At 47.4% G+C, this 15,803-nt stretch overlaps 1 protein-coding gene and 1 long non-coding RNA gene across 5 annotated transcripts in view; both read left to right on the top strand.

Annotated features, from left to right (window-relative positions):
* LOC311620108 overlaps positions 1-15,803 on the top strand; it is a 120,271-nt gene that overhangs the window by 82,523 nt on the left and 21,945 nt on the right. The window lies entirely within an intron of this gene.
* The window catches only part of TCF20 (transcription factor 20), an 86,293-nt gene that overhangs the window by 59,495 nt on the left and 10,995 nt on the right, over positions 1-15,803 (top strand). For all 4 annotated transcript variants that reach the window (XM_084879085.1, XM_084879084.1, XM_084879082.1 and 1 more), the window contains exon 3: positions 14,132-14,225. In XM_084879085.1, coding sequence (XP_084735211.1) covers positions 14,132-14,225 — 94 coding nt within the window. The remainder of the gene's footprint in view (positions 1-14,131; positions 14,226-15,803) is intronic.

The following is a 15,803-nucleotide window of genomic DNA, read 5'->3' as shown; positions in this document are numbered from 1 at the left end:
CCCAGCTGCCCGCTGGCCTCACTTAAAACCAGTGACCCCACCCAACCAGAAAGACCTGGGAGCCATCTGAGACTCCTTTCCTTTCCCTGTTCCTCCATCCAGGCAGTACCATGTCCTATTTCATTTCCTGTGGAACTCAAGTCCCTTTATCCTCATCGTCACCCTCTTATCACAGGAGCATCTTACCCAGTAATTGGTCTCCACACCCTTTTAATGTGTTTCAAAACACTCCCAGTCCATCCTCTGCTTTGAAGTGATCTTTCTAAAACCCAAGTATGGCCATGCCCATGCCAGCTTACACCCTGGTTTACTGGCACCTGTCCTCATTCACTCAGCCATCTGGTTGGCATCTGTCAGGTGTCAGGGGCAAATCACCAGGTCCCCTTAGACTGGGAATCCAGGTAAAGTTCGCTGAGGAGCTGAGATGGGCATGATGAGCCAGCCTTTGAGACTAGAGAAAGCATTTTATTTTTATTTAATTAGTTGTTACCTTTTTTTTTTCCTATTACAGTTGACAAGAGCACATTTTAATTTTTTTTTAGTCATCACTCTAGAATGTGTTCTTATTGATTTTGAGAGAGCGAAATATCGATGTGAGAGAGAAACATTGATTGGTTGCCTCCCGTACATGCCCCGACTGGGGATGGAACTGAACCCTAGCCATGTGCCCACAGGCATCAAACATGCCACCTTTTGGTGTGTGGGCAGCACTCCCGCTAGCTGAGCCCCTGGGCCAGGGTGAGTTTTTAGACAGAGGGTACGGGGCGGTGGAGGGTCAGAAACAAAGCCAGTGTGAGCAGACAGTGTCAAACGAGGGAGAGGGTGGGGGATGGGCCATTTCCTCAGACAGGAAGGCTGTGGGGGAGTCAGGAGGTGTGTTATGTTCATGTTAATGCGGACAGATGCCAGTAACCAGTGTGTAAGTCTAAGGAGAGAAGGGTGACCATTTCAGAATTCAGGAGTTTCTGGTAGCTTCCAAGCTTAGGTGGGCACCGTGTGGTGCTGTGCGGGGTCGGTCTGTAAGCTCCGGAGGCTGTGCTGTCTTGGCCAAGGGGGCAGGCGAGTGGGAACGCTCACGGAGCTAATAACGGACTGCACTCCCGGCTGTCGCAGGGGAAATGGGGCCTGTCGTGACAGGCTGTGGCATTTAACACGGAGGCGGGGGGGGGGGGGTGAGTATGGAATTTGGTCAAGATTTCGAATCCTGGTCCTGTTACTTCCAAGTTTCCATTTGCTTTGGCTGTTGAAGTGAGGATTGGCCTCTTCCTGAGTAATTTCCTACTCTGGGATTAAGTTTCCTAAGCAGAAACGAAGGAAAAAGTCCCCATCCATGAAGATGGATGGAGTCCATCGTTCTTAAACTTCCTTGGGGATAAGAAACGCCGGGGCTGCTGCACAATGACTAAAATCATCTCTGAAAACTCGGTGTTGAACTAGGCAGCCAAAGCTAGAGACCACGGAAGCTCAATCCTGAGCCAGCCCACCAGCTGTGGTGCCAGGGCTGCCAGGCCGGGTGGTGTTTTTCCTCCCAATGCGGTGTTTCCTGGAGGAAAAGGCGCGGGTAAAAGCCCTGCTTGGTAGCGGGGGACCTGAGAGGCCCGTGTGGCATCGCACACATTATCACCTCATTAAGTGCCGTAAAGCGGCTGCAGGGAGGGCTGGCGGGGCTGGCGGCCAGCTCTAGGGGGTGGGACCCTGACCCTGTGGATCGCTGCCTTGGCAGGAGCTGGAATCCCACCAGGCCGGCTAGCTTTTTCCAGTTCTTTCTGCTGGAACTTCGCCCCAAAGGAAAGTGCCTCTGCTGTCTGTTCCTTTTCAGCCGCTCCTGCCCTGAACCTCCAGAATAGGGTGGCTTTGCCCTCCTAGGCCTTCACTCATAAATACTCAGTTCCCTCAAGGAGATGAGCAGGTGGAGGATGGGTGAGGGGGAGTGGAAGTCGGTCTGGGCAGGGAGGAAGCGAGGCAGTAAAGATAAGAAAGCCTCCAGAGCCAAGAATCCGGAGCTGCTTTGGCGATTTAAGTTCCAGCATAAGCCACGTGTGTCTGAAATTTTGTTAAAAGAGGCCGATGTGGCAGTGAATTAAGTCGTTTCTGCAGCTGAGATTGGAAAGAGCTAAAGCTGGGCGCCTCGCAAGCCTAGCGGCCAGCTGGCCTTCAAGAAGCATAGACCCACCTCCTGGGTGGGGTCACTGAGGAGAGAAACGGGATTATACCCAGAGCCACTTCCCTGGCAGCTAATTCCTTTCACAAGGCACCGTTTTTACTAGTATTTAGAAAGCACAAAAGGTAAGGGTTTCTCTAGCTAAGCCAATCCATGTTGAGCGAAGGATAAAATAAAAATAAGCTAATACATAGCGTTGTCCAACCTGAATTTCAGACCTCCATGCTTAGAGAAAAGGCCGTTCTGTTCGTTCTCCCAGGGCTGCAGGGCCTCCTAATCCTGCTAGGTCCCCCCTTTCTCTGTTCTCCTGGAACCTCCCCCACTTCTGCCCTTTCCTTTTTAGCTTCTTAAAGGGCACAAACTCCCTTTTTTAAAAAATCATCATTCAAGGACATTTTTTCATTGATTTTCAGAGAGAAAGGGAGAGACAGATAAATATCGATATGAGAGAGAGACATCGATTGGGTGCCTCCTGCACGCACCCCTATCGGGGCCTGGGCTGGGGAAGAGCCTGCAACCGAGGTATATGCCCTTGATCGGGATCGAACTCCGGACCCTTCGGTCCACAGGCAGATGCGTTATCCTCTGAGCTAAACTGGCTAGGATGGCAAACCCCTTTTCATAACATGTAAAAACTCCCCTAGACAGAGTATACCGTATATTGCTTTTTAAAAAGTTACAGCTTCTTCCTCTTATTACAAAAGAAAACCTGATTAGAATTATTTTAATGGAGTATTTGCACCTGTGGGCAAGATAAAGCACAAATTGTTTCAGGCAGAAACCCCGGTGTGGCTTGCCCAGAGAAGCCTCCTTAGTGAAATCTATGTTGGCTCTGATAGTTATGAAGAATATGTATTTTTTAAATTTCTTTATATATATATATTATTTTTTTATTGTTTGAAGCATTACAAATAGTAGTACATATGTCTCTTTTTCCCCCCTTTTCCTCCCCCCAGCCTCCCCTACCCCCCCATATGCCTTCACCTGCCCCCCCCCATGAAGAATATGTATTAACAATAGACATTTGGTGCAAGAGAAAACAATTAAACCTTTTTTGTGATGCTTTCATATTCTAAGGTGGAGGTGAAGATGTACTCATATAAATTGTGGCAAGTGGAAGCATTTTATTAGGGAAATTGCTTTATTTGCCTCTGTAAATTTAGTCTTGTTGAATCGGAAGACTATAAACCCAGAAGAATTAGAATTAGTCAGGAAATTCTAGAACATTTCAAACCCACAGCGAGGTCTAGGCTGTGCGGCTCAATTGGCTGGAGTGCTGCCCCGTACACCGAAAGGCTGTGGTGCCGTCCCTGGTCGGAGTGCATGTGGGAGGCAGTCGATCTGTTCCTCTCTAACACTGATGTTTCTCTCCCCGCACTCTTCCTTTCCCTCTAAAATCAATAAAAACACACACAAAAACAACAACAAAAAGCCACCCACAGTGAGTGGCCAGCATCCGTGCCCATCACAGATGATGTTCATTCTAAACAGTTTCAGCTTTGTGAACACCTTGGTAGAAAGGATTACTAGTCCCTGTACTAGTTAGTGCTTGTCTAGAACACATTATCATCAATAAAAAGCGTCTGTATTAAAACAGGTAGTTGAGGATGGAATAAAGTGTGGTTAAGTACTGGACCTAAATGTTCAGAACAAGTGCACGTAAGTTGAGCATTGACGGGTCTGAGTTAATCACTAGGAGTGGATGGTTTTAAAAGCCAGCCCTGACGTCCGCGCTGCCCCTCAACCCCACCAGCCCGTGCCGTGCACGCGGGCCAGGCCTCAGCTCCCGGGCTCTCCATCCCCGGGGAGGGCCTGCTGGGACTTCTTTTTCCCCCTCTATTCTTGCACAGGGTATCTTAGGAATACCCTGCATGTCATTTTTAAATATTTTTTCCCTTCACTGTTGAGCACGTTCAGGGTTGGAGATGGGGGGTTCCCTCATTAATTTTCTTAAGAGATTGATTTTCCATTCTCTCTGCTCCCTTCCCCTCCCCCCCAAGCTGGGTATTTTATCCCCAGTGTGCTGTGAGAAAATCGAGTTTAAATGAATTAGCTGGCCCCGCCATAGCTGGTGGGAGACAGGCCAGGCGCCACCTCCTCTCTCTCCTGGAGGCGGCTGCAGGCCCACACCCAGCTCTCTCCGTTTTCATTTCGCGTCTTTGTCTCCTTTAGACTGCCTGTACTTGGGGCAGGGACCGGGACCAAAATAACCCACTGACTCTAAGGAAGGCAAATACAGGAGATGTCAGCAAACTGGAACATGTTTTCAGCTAGGTTTTTTTTTTTATTCCACTCTAGGATAAACAAGAAATGATAAGAAAAACAGCTTACTACCAGAGATGTATTTTTTTTTAAATATTTTTATTGATTTTGGGAGACATGGATTGGCTGCCTCCCACACACACCCTATTGGGGATGAAGCTAATAACCCCACAGGTGCCCTGACCAATAATCAAATCAGCAACCTTTGGTGCATGGGATGGTGACCAACCAACTGAGTCACACCGGCCAGGGCCAGAGATTTATTTTCAAAAGCAAGTTTTAAGTTATATTATATCTTGGGATCACTTTGATAAAGCTTAGTCTCTACCTAGCATCTTACAAGAATATTCCTAATGCCGAAACCGGTTTGGCTCAGTGGAAGAGCGTCAGTCTGCGGACTGAAAGGTCCCGGGTTCGATTCCGGTCAAGGGCATGTACGTTGATTGCGGGCACATCCCCAGTAGGGGGTGTGCAAGAGGCAGATGGTCGATGTTTCTCTCTCATCGACGTTTCTAGCTCTCTCTCTCTCTCCCTTCCTCTCTGTAAAAAATCAATAAAATATATATTTTTTAAAATGTTTCTAACTCTATCCCTCTCCCTTCCTCTCTGTAAAAAATCTATAAAATATATTTTAAAAAATAATATTCCTAATAATAGAATTATCACTCTGAGGCAGTAGAGAATAATCACTTTAATCCAACAAAGTGTGGACTGAGATGTTCCAGAAAGGTTTCTAGCCTTACCTTCAATTTCCCAGAAAATATCATTTGAAATTAAACCTATTCCTGAGAATTCCAGCTGAAATTTTGCTCTAACTCCAGACCATTGTGTTCTGTAAGGGGAATGCTTCTGAGAGTAGCTTTTAGAACAAGGGCCTCGTGTGTCCTCTCCTCAGAATCCTGCTACCCTGGTGCCTTGCAGCTCATCACCAAGTCCTGCTGGTTTTCCCTCCGCAGTTCATGAATTTACATGCATGTACACGCACATCCACACTCTTCCATGACATCCCTGACCCGTGACTGCTGCGGACCCCTTAGCACCAGGTTCCCCTGTGTGCTCCCTCCCCCTCCAGAGAGCTCATTCCAGCCCGCCTTCCCTCCCCCTCTGCCCGAGTAGCTCCTCCTAGTTCTCTCTCTGCTGTGCTGGCAACAAGAACGGTCTGACCTCCTTAGCCAGGTCTCCCTGGACCTCTAGGCTCTGAAGTATGTTTACATCCTAACAGCCAGTTTGGGTTTCTACCCTGACCATTCTGTAAATCCCTGAGGGCGAACACTTGGTGGACTTGCCACCCTCCGTTCTGCCCCTTCGCCTCACACAGGCATGCAGGAAAAAGTTGCTGAATGAACAGAAAGGAAAGATGATTACATTTCTGAAGTAGAAGCCATTTAAAAAAAAAAAAAAAAAAAACTTTAATGTCAGAGCAAAGACCACTGAGAATCAAAGGCACCTTGATCATCTGCTCCTTCACCGCCTTTGGAGAAGCCAGCGTGCTGGAGGGCAAGGGGAGGGGAACAGGGCGGGAAGAAGTGGAGAAAACTTGAGCAACAGGGACCACACTGATCGAGTTCTTACTCATGTTCTGCTGCCTGTGCTTTCTGTTTCTGAGCTTTCGGTTTGATGCTGTAGATTCAGAATTGACACGGGAATAAGACAGATTCATAAACTGACCAATCAGTAAGAGCCCCAGGATAGCTTGTCAGGAAGGCATGATCCTCTCTCCGTATTCAGTGGATCAGCTTGCACTTCAGAGTTCTGTGAGGAGGCGCCAGCAGGCTTTGGGCTCTGTCGCCCTGGCGACCTTCACATCTGCTGGGCGTGTGCTTGGCTTCCCACACACCTGATGTGTGAACATCTGGATTTGTTAGGCAGCAACAGCAAAGGAAGGGATGGTGTTAGAATCTGCCAGAGAAACACCTTCCCACCCGCATCTCAGACCTGAGTTCTTGTTTGTTTGTTGAACGGTAGAGTGAACACATTCATTGTAGAAAGGCATGTCTACTTCGAATATATTCTTCATGTGATCAAGGTTATGGCTAAATTCTGGCTCATCTGTTAGATGAAGTGCAGAAAGACAAGGAAGGACATTGTTAATGAAGAAATAAAGGTCTTTAATCCCACGCCTTCCAGCCTGATTCAGAATATCCTGACTCCACTGTAAGCACCTGCGAGGACAGAAGCCGGAGGGAGGGCATTGAGGGAGCAGGCTCTCCTCTGCATCAGAAAGGGCCCGGATGCAGCAGAGACACTGCAGGCTGCCCCACCTACATGTTTACCTTGGCCGTGCTGCCATGCGTTTTCTCCACTTTGTGGCCAGCCACCCTTCCACCCCCGTTCATTTAGCCACAAAGACACTTATTACAGGTTTAGAATGTGGTTTGAAAGCTTTCCCAAAGAATAATAGCTTTCAGGTCAGAGCAGAGCTGCTTTTTGGTGGGGAGTTTTCTGGGAGGGGAACAGGGGCCTAAAGGATAATTTTATTCCAGGTGATTATATCTGAAAGATGATGATCGGACTGAAGAAACTGTGTGTGTGTCCCTTGCCCCTGGGGGCAGAGGAGATGGGCTGTTAGGCCTAGGTGTGTACTGAGAAGCAGTACCACCTGCTGGGCCTCAGCCCCTCTTGGCAGCAGGTAGAAATTATTCCAGATTGTTCTAAGGTGAGTGAATAAGGTTGCATTGCAAGAGCAGGGAGGCTGAGAGAAGAACCTTGGCTAGGAGCACGTGGCAGGTGACAGACCAGCCTGAGGCACTTTTCTCTCTCACTTGTGTCCAGAATGCCTTTTGGGGAAGGTTTCCATGCTTTTGATCTCCTGCTAGTGTTTAATTTGCACGTGATGGTGTGTAATTTTCCCTCCTATTTATTTAGCACCAATGTACCAGTGCTTCACAAAGCATTCAAATAATTCCCATTGATCTGTATTGTTCAGGGTAGAATTAGGAGGGGAAACAGTGAAAGGCGGCAGAGTAGCTAAGAGATGCAGTGTTCAGGGATTTGGCAAGGGCTGGCCATGCAGCCAGCACCTTCCTAGGTGAAATAATACTGGAACATACACACAGCAATTAACCTACAGGAAGATGGCGCCAGCAGATGTTCCGGCCACCCGGCTCCGCCTCTTCAGGCAGTAATCTAAGGGAGAAAATTAGTTCCAAAAAATAATCTTTGTCTTAATTAAATCCTAATAACTATGACTCATTCTAGTTTCTAAAACACTTTCTCAGTTATTTCAGACAACAACTGTGTAAGGAAGGCAGGTGAAAATTGCTCTCTCCATTCTGCAGAGGATAAATGGATGGGGTGGTTTTTCCCCCACAAGAACCGATGCGCTTGGGTTCTTTCCCCCGGCCCTTGTGCTGCCTGCCACGTGTCAGCATTCACGGCAGACCCTCCACGGTTTACTCTAAAGAGCCAGTCAAGCCTGGACTTTCTGCCTCAAGGTGCACACAGTTAGCGGCAGCCGGTGAAGGCTGCGAACGTGGCTGGCCGGCACTTACACTCTATTTCCGTACTGTATCGAGAGGTGCATTAATGGGTTCCGTTTCTGACCGGTGCCTTTGCTAGAGCAGCTGCGGGACAAAGGGCAGCTTTGAAAGCCATGCGCTGTGCCTCATGGCACTGAGTCCACGGGCCTGAGGAGAACTGAGCAACTCTCTGGCTCCGAGGTTGGCCTTGAAGCCTGTTGGTGCCCTGGGCTGCGGTGAAGGTCCCGGAGCCGGCACCGTGCTTCTCCCAGGCTGAGCATGGCGGCGGCACGGCCCCTGCTGGTCTCCTGACTCCGAGCCTTGTGAGGGAACATAGGCTGTCTAGCACCTCTAGCGCTAAGGAACAACGACCCAAACATGGAGGGTTCTGTATGGAATATGTAGCGCTCCTGAAGGAAAAGGAGTAGGTGCAGAGTCGCCTCAAAGACACGTTTGCAGGGCCTCAGAGGGGTGGCTGCTTGTATGTGGACCATGTGGCTGCCTCAGCTCCAGTCCAGGGCTCAGGGCGGCGGCTCCTGCCCTAGATACGGAAGCTTCATTAAGGGGAAGAGAGCTCTTGCCGTTGGCCAAAAATTAACACATACCTCGCTCCACACTCTGCAGGCTCTACAGCAGCAGCTTTTTAACTCACATCGCAGAGCAGCCTTGTTAGCTCTCTCCGAGCTCTCCAATTTGTCAGCCCTGGCATTCGTTCCGTTAGCCACCGCGTGCGGGCCCTGGGGACAGCAGAGTGAAGCTCACCGTTTGGGAGAGGCAGGCAAACATGAATAACACCGTGAGCGTGAGCAGAGGTGTGTGCGGTGCCGGATAAAAGCCATCTCATGTGTGATCTTTAAGGCCCGAGCAGAATGATGGCCACCAGCACTGATAACACTGTGACCCACATGCGCTGGCGCTCGGAGGCTGCTTGGAGATGCTTATTAAACAGGGCGATTATTCAGGTCGCCGGCACAGCCCACAGGAAAGCCTTCCTGTGGATGAAGAGGCACAGTTCTCCCGGGGCACTCAGGCTGGGCATGGATTAAATGCTCTCGGGTCGTTCAGCTCCTGTCAGTGGGCCTGCCTCTGGGACAGTGACAGGGCTGCTGTAAAGATCCGGGAGGGTGTTTGGCCGCTTCCTGTTATCCAAGCACTATTTATTATCATTTATTTCCCAAGATTACAGTATCAACAAAAGTAGGATTCTTGTCTGAGTTGCTTAAAATAGCCTTTATTCCTCTCGGTAAGTGAAAAACGCACTGCTGAGATTGGGTCGTTGCTTGTTTGAAAAACATACCTTTCGAAGCCACGATTGAAGCCGTGTGTCTGATTCGTGTGAGGAGCGGTGTTGGGTGGACCTAGCTCTCCCGGGAGTGAATAAACAGTGTAGTCAAAAACAAAGGACATTTAGCTCTGCAGTGACTATTCATGTTATTTGCATTATGGGGAAATGATAGTGTAATTAGCTTCTTCAGGTAAAAAGTAAAGAATAAAAATCTAGTTAGAAATGGGATTAGCCTGGTATTGGTTTGGGGTGTAGAAGGGGAGAGCAGACGCAGGATATTGTAGAGATAAGCGTTCCTCTCTGTCTTCGGCACCTGGCACATGGAATCGCTAGATCATATGGTCGTTCTGTTTTTAACTGTGAGGAACCACCATACAGTTTCTGCAGCGGCTGAACCAGTTTTCATCCACAGCAGCAGCGCACAGGGCCTCCAGTGCCAGCCTGCCTGTCCTCGCCAGGACATGGGGGGCTTTTATTTGTTCTTGTTTTATCTTTTGTTTTGACGGTACTGTGGTGGGTATGAAGTGGTACCTTGTGGTTTTGATTAGCATTTCCCTAGTGATCAACACTGAGCATCTTCACCTGTGCTTATCCTCACATTTCTGTATCTTCCTAGGAAAAATGCCTTCAAGTCCTTTGCCCATTTTTAAAATGGGTTGTTTTGTTGCTGTTGAGTTTTAGGAGTTCTTTATATATTCTGGATATTAACCCCTTATCCTATATATGATTTGCTGAGGTTTCCTCCCGTTCTGTGGGTTGCTTTTTTACTCTCTTAGTAATGTCTTTTTTTTTTCTTTTTTTTTTTTAACCCTCACCCAAGGAGCGAGAATATTTTTCCCATTGATTTTGTGTGTGTGTGTGTGTGTGTGTGTGTGTTTATTGATTTCAGGGAGATGGAGAGAAAGAAATATCAATGATAAGAGAGAATCACCAATCAGCTGCCTCCTACACACTCCACACTGAAGATCTAGCCCACAACCCCTGGCATTTGCCCTGACCTTGAATCAAACTGTGACCTCCTGGTTCATAAGTCAATGCTCAACTACTGAGCAACACTAGCCGGCCTCCAGTTAATTTTTAGAGAGAGTAGAAGGAAGGGGAAAAGGAAGGGAGAGATAGATAGATAGATAGATAGAGGTGCAATTAGTATTGCAAGGTGATGGGGTGTGCACAATGACACTCTAACCACTGATCAACACTGGCCAGGGCAATAATGTCTTTTGATACACAAAATTTTTTTTCATGAAGTCATATTTGTCTATTTTTTCTTTTCTTACATGGACCTTTCAAGTCATAACACCAAATATTGTTCTGTGTCTTACTTTTAGATCCATTTTGAGTTAATTTTTTTATGTGGTTTTAGGGAAGGGTTCAACTTCAGTCTTTTGCATGTGGATATCCAGTTTTCCCAGCATCATTTGTTGAAAACACTGTCCTTTACCCCATTGAATGATCTTGACACCCTTGTCAAAAATCATTTGACATTGTCTTTGAGCATTTATTTTTGGACTCTATTCCCTGTCTGCCAGTGCCACACTGTTGATTACTGTAGTTTTATAAAAAGTTTTGAAATGAGGAAGTATGAGTCCTCCTTTTTTGTTCTTTTTCAGTATTATTTTGGCTATTCATGGTCTCTTGAGATTTAGTACAAATTTTAGGATAAAATTTTCTATTACTAAAAAAAAAAAAAGGTTGGAATTTTGATAGGATGGCAGGTCACTTTAGGTAGTATTGGTATTTTAATAATATTAAGTCTTCTAATCCATGAACATGGAATGTGTGTTTTTATCATAAAGAGTGTTGGATTTTTCAACTGCTTTTTCTTCATCGATTGAACATGATTATGTGGTTATTTTCTTCATACATTGATGTGACTTCAATAACACACAAAATCTCTGCTCCTTTACAGCTCCGATCTCTTTGGTTGTTAATGTCACACAATTGCATTTTATACATATATGCCCAAAAACATAAACTAATAATTTTTAAATGCATTATTAACTGCATTAGTCTGTTAAATAGTGCAGAAAACAAAAAAGTAGTTACAGACCTCTATTACAATAATACTTGCTTCTATAATTGCCCGTGTATTTGCCTTTGGTGAGATCTTCATTTCTCCATGCAGTGTCCTTTTATTCGCAGGGCAGGACTCCCTTGAGCATTGCTTGCTGGTTAGGTGTAGTGGTCACAGACTCACTCAGCTTTTGTTTATTTGGAAATGTCTTTATCTCTCCCTCACTCTGGAAGGACAGTTTTTGCCAGATAAAGGATTCTTGGTTGATGGGGGTGGGGAAGCACTTTGAATATATTGATGGACTGTTTGCTGGCCTCCCAAGTCCATTAGGTCTTTTTTAGGGACAGTTACTGTTGATCTATTTTTTCTTTGAATAGCCATGCTGTGTCCTATCTCTTTGAATGCCTGTGAGTGCTGAACACTGGGCATGTGAAGCTAACAATGTGCTGACTGGAAACCAGGGTTTGCTTCTTGTGCTGGTGGTTGCAGGTTGTCTCTGCCTGGGATCAGCCTGAGGGGTAAACTTAAGGTCTTCTCGGGTCTCCCCTGAGCCCTTCCCTCGGTGTGCACAGTCACTTTCTGGTTTCTCTGTGCATGTAGTTGTTCTTGAATGTCATCGTCTGTAATGTCCGCTCCCAAAAGTGGAGAAACAAAAAGTGAGGGGTGGGAAGGATCACCGTTTTAAGTCCCCGGGGAGGGAGGACAGTATGGCCTGCTCTGTCTGCACTCTGGGGGAGAGTCCCAGCGCCTGAGGACAGGGCTCTTTCTGCTCACCCGGCTCCCTCACGCTGTGTGCACGCTGCTGCTGTGCTGAGAGCGGAAGCTGGCCAAGTCTTCCCTGGAAGTTGCAATCCTTGGACAGACTAGAGTTTCAAAATAGTTACAGTTTCCGCTAGTGCAGCTGTTGTCCAGGTGAGGAGACAGCTACCTACTCTGCATCTTCCCCCAATCCCAGGCTTTGTGTTTCTAACAGATTCCCAGGGGATGCTGATGCTGGACCATCCTGAGAATGACTGAACTAAACTCTTTCCGGTTCTGTCTTTAGGCTCTACTATACCATGCAAGCCTTTCTTCTCCGGATGCAATGTAGTAAATTAATTGTACTTTTGCATTGCAGTAAGCAACAAGCTTTTTATTGATGTAAATGAGTTCCCTTTCTTTATGAAAAAGACGGGACCTGTGGTCTGTGGGCTGCTCCAGGTTGGGGAGCTTTGGGTGCCCTGCAGGGGACTGAGGGGCGTGTGGGGAGGTGGGAGGAATGCCATTGTTCAGTATGAGCTCCGCCATTTCCCTTTCCTGTCTGTGAACTCAGTGATGACAAGATCTGCTCTGCAGGTTGCTTTTAGTAGGTGGTCTGTGTGGAGCATCTCGTGTGCGTGTCTGGCACATGGTCATCTTAGGTCACATTTACTGAGCACTTTGACTGCAAGTTGCAGAATTAAGTTAAAAGGTGATTTTTTTTTTTTTTAATGCCTTTTCCTAACAAGTCTGGCGATGGGGTGGTCCTGGGATTGGTTCATTTAGTGCTCAATAGTGTCAAAGGATCCAGGTTCTCTCCGTCCTGTCACTTGTGTTTAGAGCTGTCCCCTCATGACGAAACTTTCCCAGAAGCTCCTTTCCCTGCAGACTTTCCTAATGGCCGCCGCTAGTGAGAGTCCCTGCTGGGGGGAGGCCGGGAGCACAAGGCCTCTGGGCAGCTTGCTATGCAGGCTGGGTTGGTCAGAGGAGTAGGGCAGCCGCACTCCCTCCCCCAGGTGACGGTGGGTCCCTTTGTCCTGAAGGGGCCCCTGGCACTGACAAAAGGAGATGAAGTCTAGGCTATCCAGAATGCTGCCAGCTGTCCTTGGCTTACTCCAGGCCGAGTCATCTTTTTCTTAGCAAGGGCATGAGGGCCTGTGCACCAGAAGGATGTTTGCTTCTGAGAGGAAGTGAGGCTGTGGGAGGACTTGTCTTACAGCCTTACTAGAGGCCCGGTGCACTCAATCTGTGCGCTCAGGGGGTCCCTCAGCACGGTGGGGACGGGGCCTGAGCTGGCAGGGTCACCTTGGGCGTGGGTGTGGGGGAGCCTTTCTTTTCCAGGGTAACTGCTTAGGGTCACTTCTGTCCTGTTGTTCCTAGAATCGGGAACAAGTGCCTGTCTCCAGGTGGCCTCACCTGGCTGTGCCGTGGCCACCAGAGCCTGCGTCCCTCCTCAGGGGCTGGTGTGGCTGCTTGCATAGATACGGTTATTGATGGTGGGACACATTCGCTGTGCCCACAGGAGTGAGAGCTTCCTGTAGCCACTTCAGAGGGATGATGGAGAAGTGGCCCACTTTAAGAAAACCTGACCATATAAGGAGGAGATCTCAATTACAGAATAATGTCTCACTCGGCCAGAAATTCATGGCAGGTTTCCTAGTGCATTTAAAATAGGATTTGTGTGTAAAAATACCATTCGCTCACAGGAGCCCATATTTTCTGAAAAGGGAAATATATACTTGTATTGGGCATTTGGGTGGGATAAGTAGGATAAAAATAAAATCTTACAAATATAAGAATTGGAAACCAAATTCCACTTTTAATTCTACAAGGTTTATATATAACTCTACTATCTTACCCTCGCCTTCTGCCCAGGACGTGCCCAGCAGAAATAAACATGCAAGATCTGCACGCAGCTCAGGAGAGCTGTGGCTGGTGGACTGCGGGACCAGAGGCCCCGCATGCCGCAGCCTCGCCCACCCTGTTGTTTATTTGGGAGGCCCCCTCAGTCCTTACACCCTCAGTCCTCACGGCTGCACCTCCTCCAGGTGGGGCAGTGAGTGGCGTCAGAAACTGGCCGCCCATCCTGTCGCCACAGGCTCCTGTCACCACAGGGACACGTGCTGGCGGCTGACGGGCGGGGGCGGGGGCGGGCAGCGTGGGGAGGGCTGTGCAGTGTGCGGTGCTGACAGGTGTGACTCCTTTCCTTTCAGAAATGTTCCCACTGCCAGGAGGCAGGCGCCACCCTGGGCTGCTACAACAAAGGCTGCTCCTTCCGCTACCATTACCCGTGTGCCATTGACGCAGGTAAGACGGTGTCAGAGCGTCCGAGGGGGGACGGACACTTCCTCTGCCGCCTTTCCCTTTGCTGTAGTTCTTTGTCTTTTTTGACCCTGTGCTGTTTGTAAATTCTAAAGGAAATGCAGCGAGGAGAATAAAAAAGAGTGAAATGGGATAATTTTTTTAAATAGCAGTTTAATTTGTATAATTCACACATAATTCACCTAAGTGTGCAATTCATTGGTTTTTAGTGTATTCACAGATATGCAGCCATCACCACAGTCAGTGTTAGCACAGCTCCTCACCTCAGAATAAGCCCTGCATCCTTCAGCTAGCAACTCCCGCCCCTGAGCAACAAACAACAGTCTGCTTTCTGTCTCCATGGATGTGCTGTTCTGGACATTTCATATCAGCGGAATAGACAGATGTGTGGCCTTTGTGTCGGCTTCTTTTATTTAGCATAATGTTTTTCAGGTTCACCCATATTGTAGCATGTATCAGTATTTCATTTTTATTGCCAAGTAATATTTTATTTTAAGGAGATATCTTTTTATTTACTTACCAATTTGATGCACATTTAGGTTGTTTCCGCCTTTTATTACTACATAATGCTGCTGTGAACATTCATATACGGGTCTCTGTGCAGACTTATTGTTTTATTCTCTGGGGCGTAAACCTAGGAGTGAAATTACTGGATAAATGATAACTCTTTGTTTAACCTTTTGAGGACCTGCCAGACTCTTTCCAAAATAGCTGCACCCTTTTACATTCCCTCCAGCTGTATGTGAGGGTTCCAGTTTCTCCATGTCCTCATCAACCCTTGTTACATTTTTTTATGAATGGTTTATTGTTTGAAAGAGGGAGAAACATGGATGAGAGACACATCAATCTGCTGCCTCCTGCATGCCCCCTACTGAGGATCAAGCACCAAAACTCAGGCATGTCCTCTGATCAGGAATTGAACCGGCGACCTCCTGTTGTACGGGACTGAGCCACCCGACCAGGGCTTGTCTGTCTTTTTAGTATAGCTATCCTAGTGAATTTGAAGTGGTAGCTCATTGTGATTTTGATTTGCATTTCTCCGGTGACTAATGATGTTAAGCGTCTTTGGTGAAGTTCAATTTATCTATTTTTCTCATTGCTTTTTCTTAAATCTAAGAAACCATTGCATAATCCAGAATCACAAAGATGTATGCCTATGTCTTGTCCTGCAAGCTTTATAAGTTTAGCCCTTACACGCGTCCTTGGTCCAGCTTGAGTTAATTTTTATACCTGGTATGAAGCAAGAGTCCAGTTCAGTTTTTTGCACATAGATTCCAGTTGCCCCAGCATCATTTGTAGAAGAGACTAATCTTTCCTCATTCAGTGATCTTGGCACCTTGGTTGAAAACCAATGGACCAGCCTTGCTGGCATGGCTCAGTGGTTGAGTGTCAACCTACTTATGAACCAAGAAGTCACAGTTCCATTCCCAGTCGGGGCACAGGCCCGGGTTGTGGGCTTGATCTCCCCAGTGCGGGGCGTGCAGGAGGCAGCCGATCAATGATTCTCTCTCATCGATATTTCTCTCTCTCTCTCTCTCTCTCTCTCTCTCTCTCTCTCTCCCC

This window comes from Pipistrellus hanaki, assembly GCF_964339955.1.
Source record: "Pipistrellus hanaki genome assembly, chromosome: 3".
NCBI lineage: Eukaryota > Metazoa > Chordata > Mammalia > Chiroptera > Vespertilionidae > Pipistrellus > Pipistrellus hanaki.
Note: the sequence above shows the minus strand (reverse complement) of the source record. Positions and strands in the feature narration are given on the sequence as shown.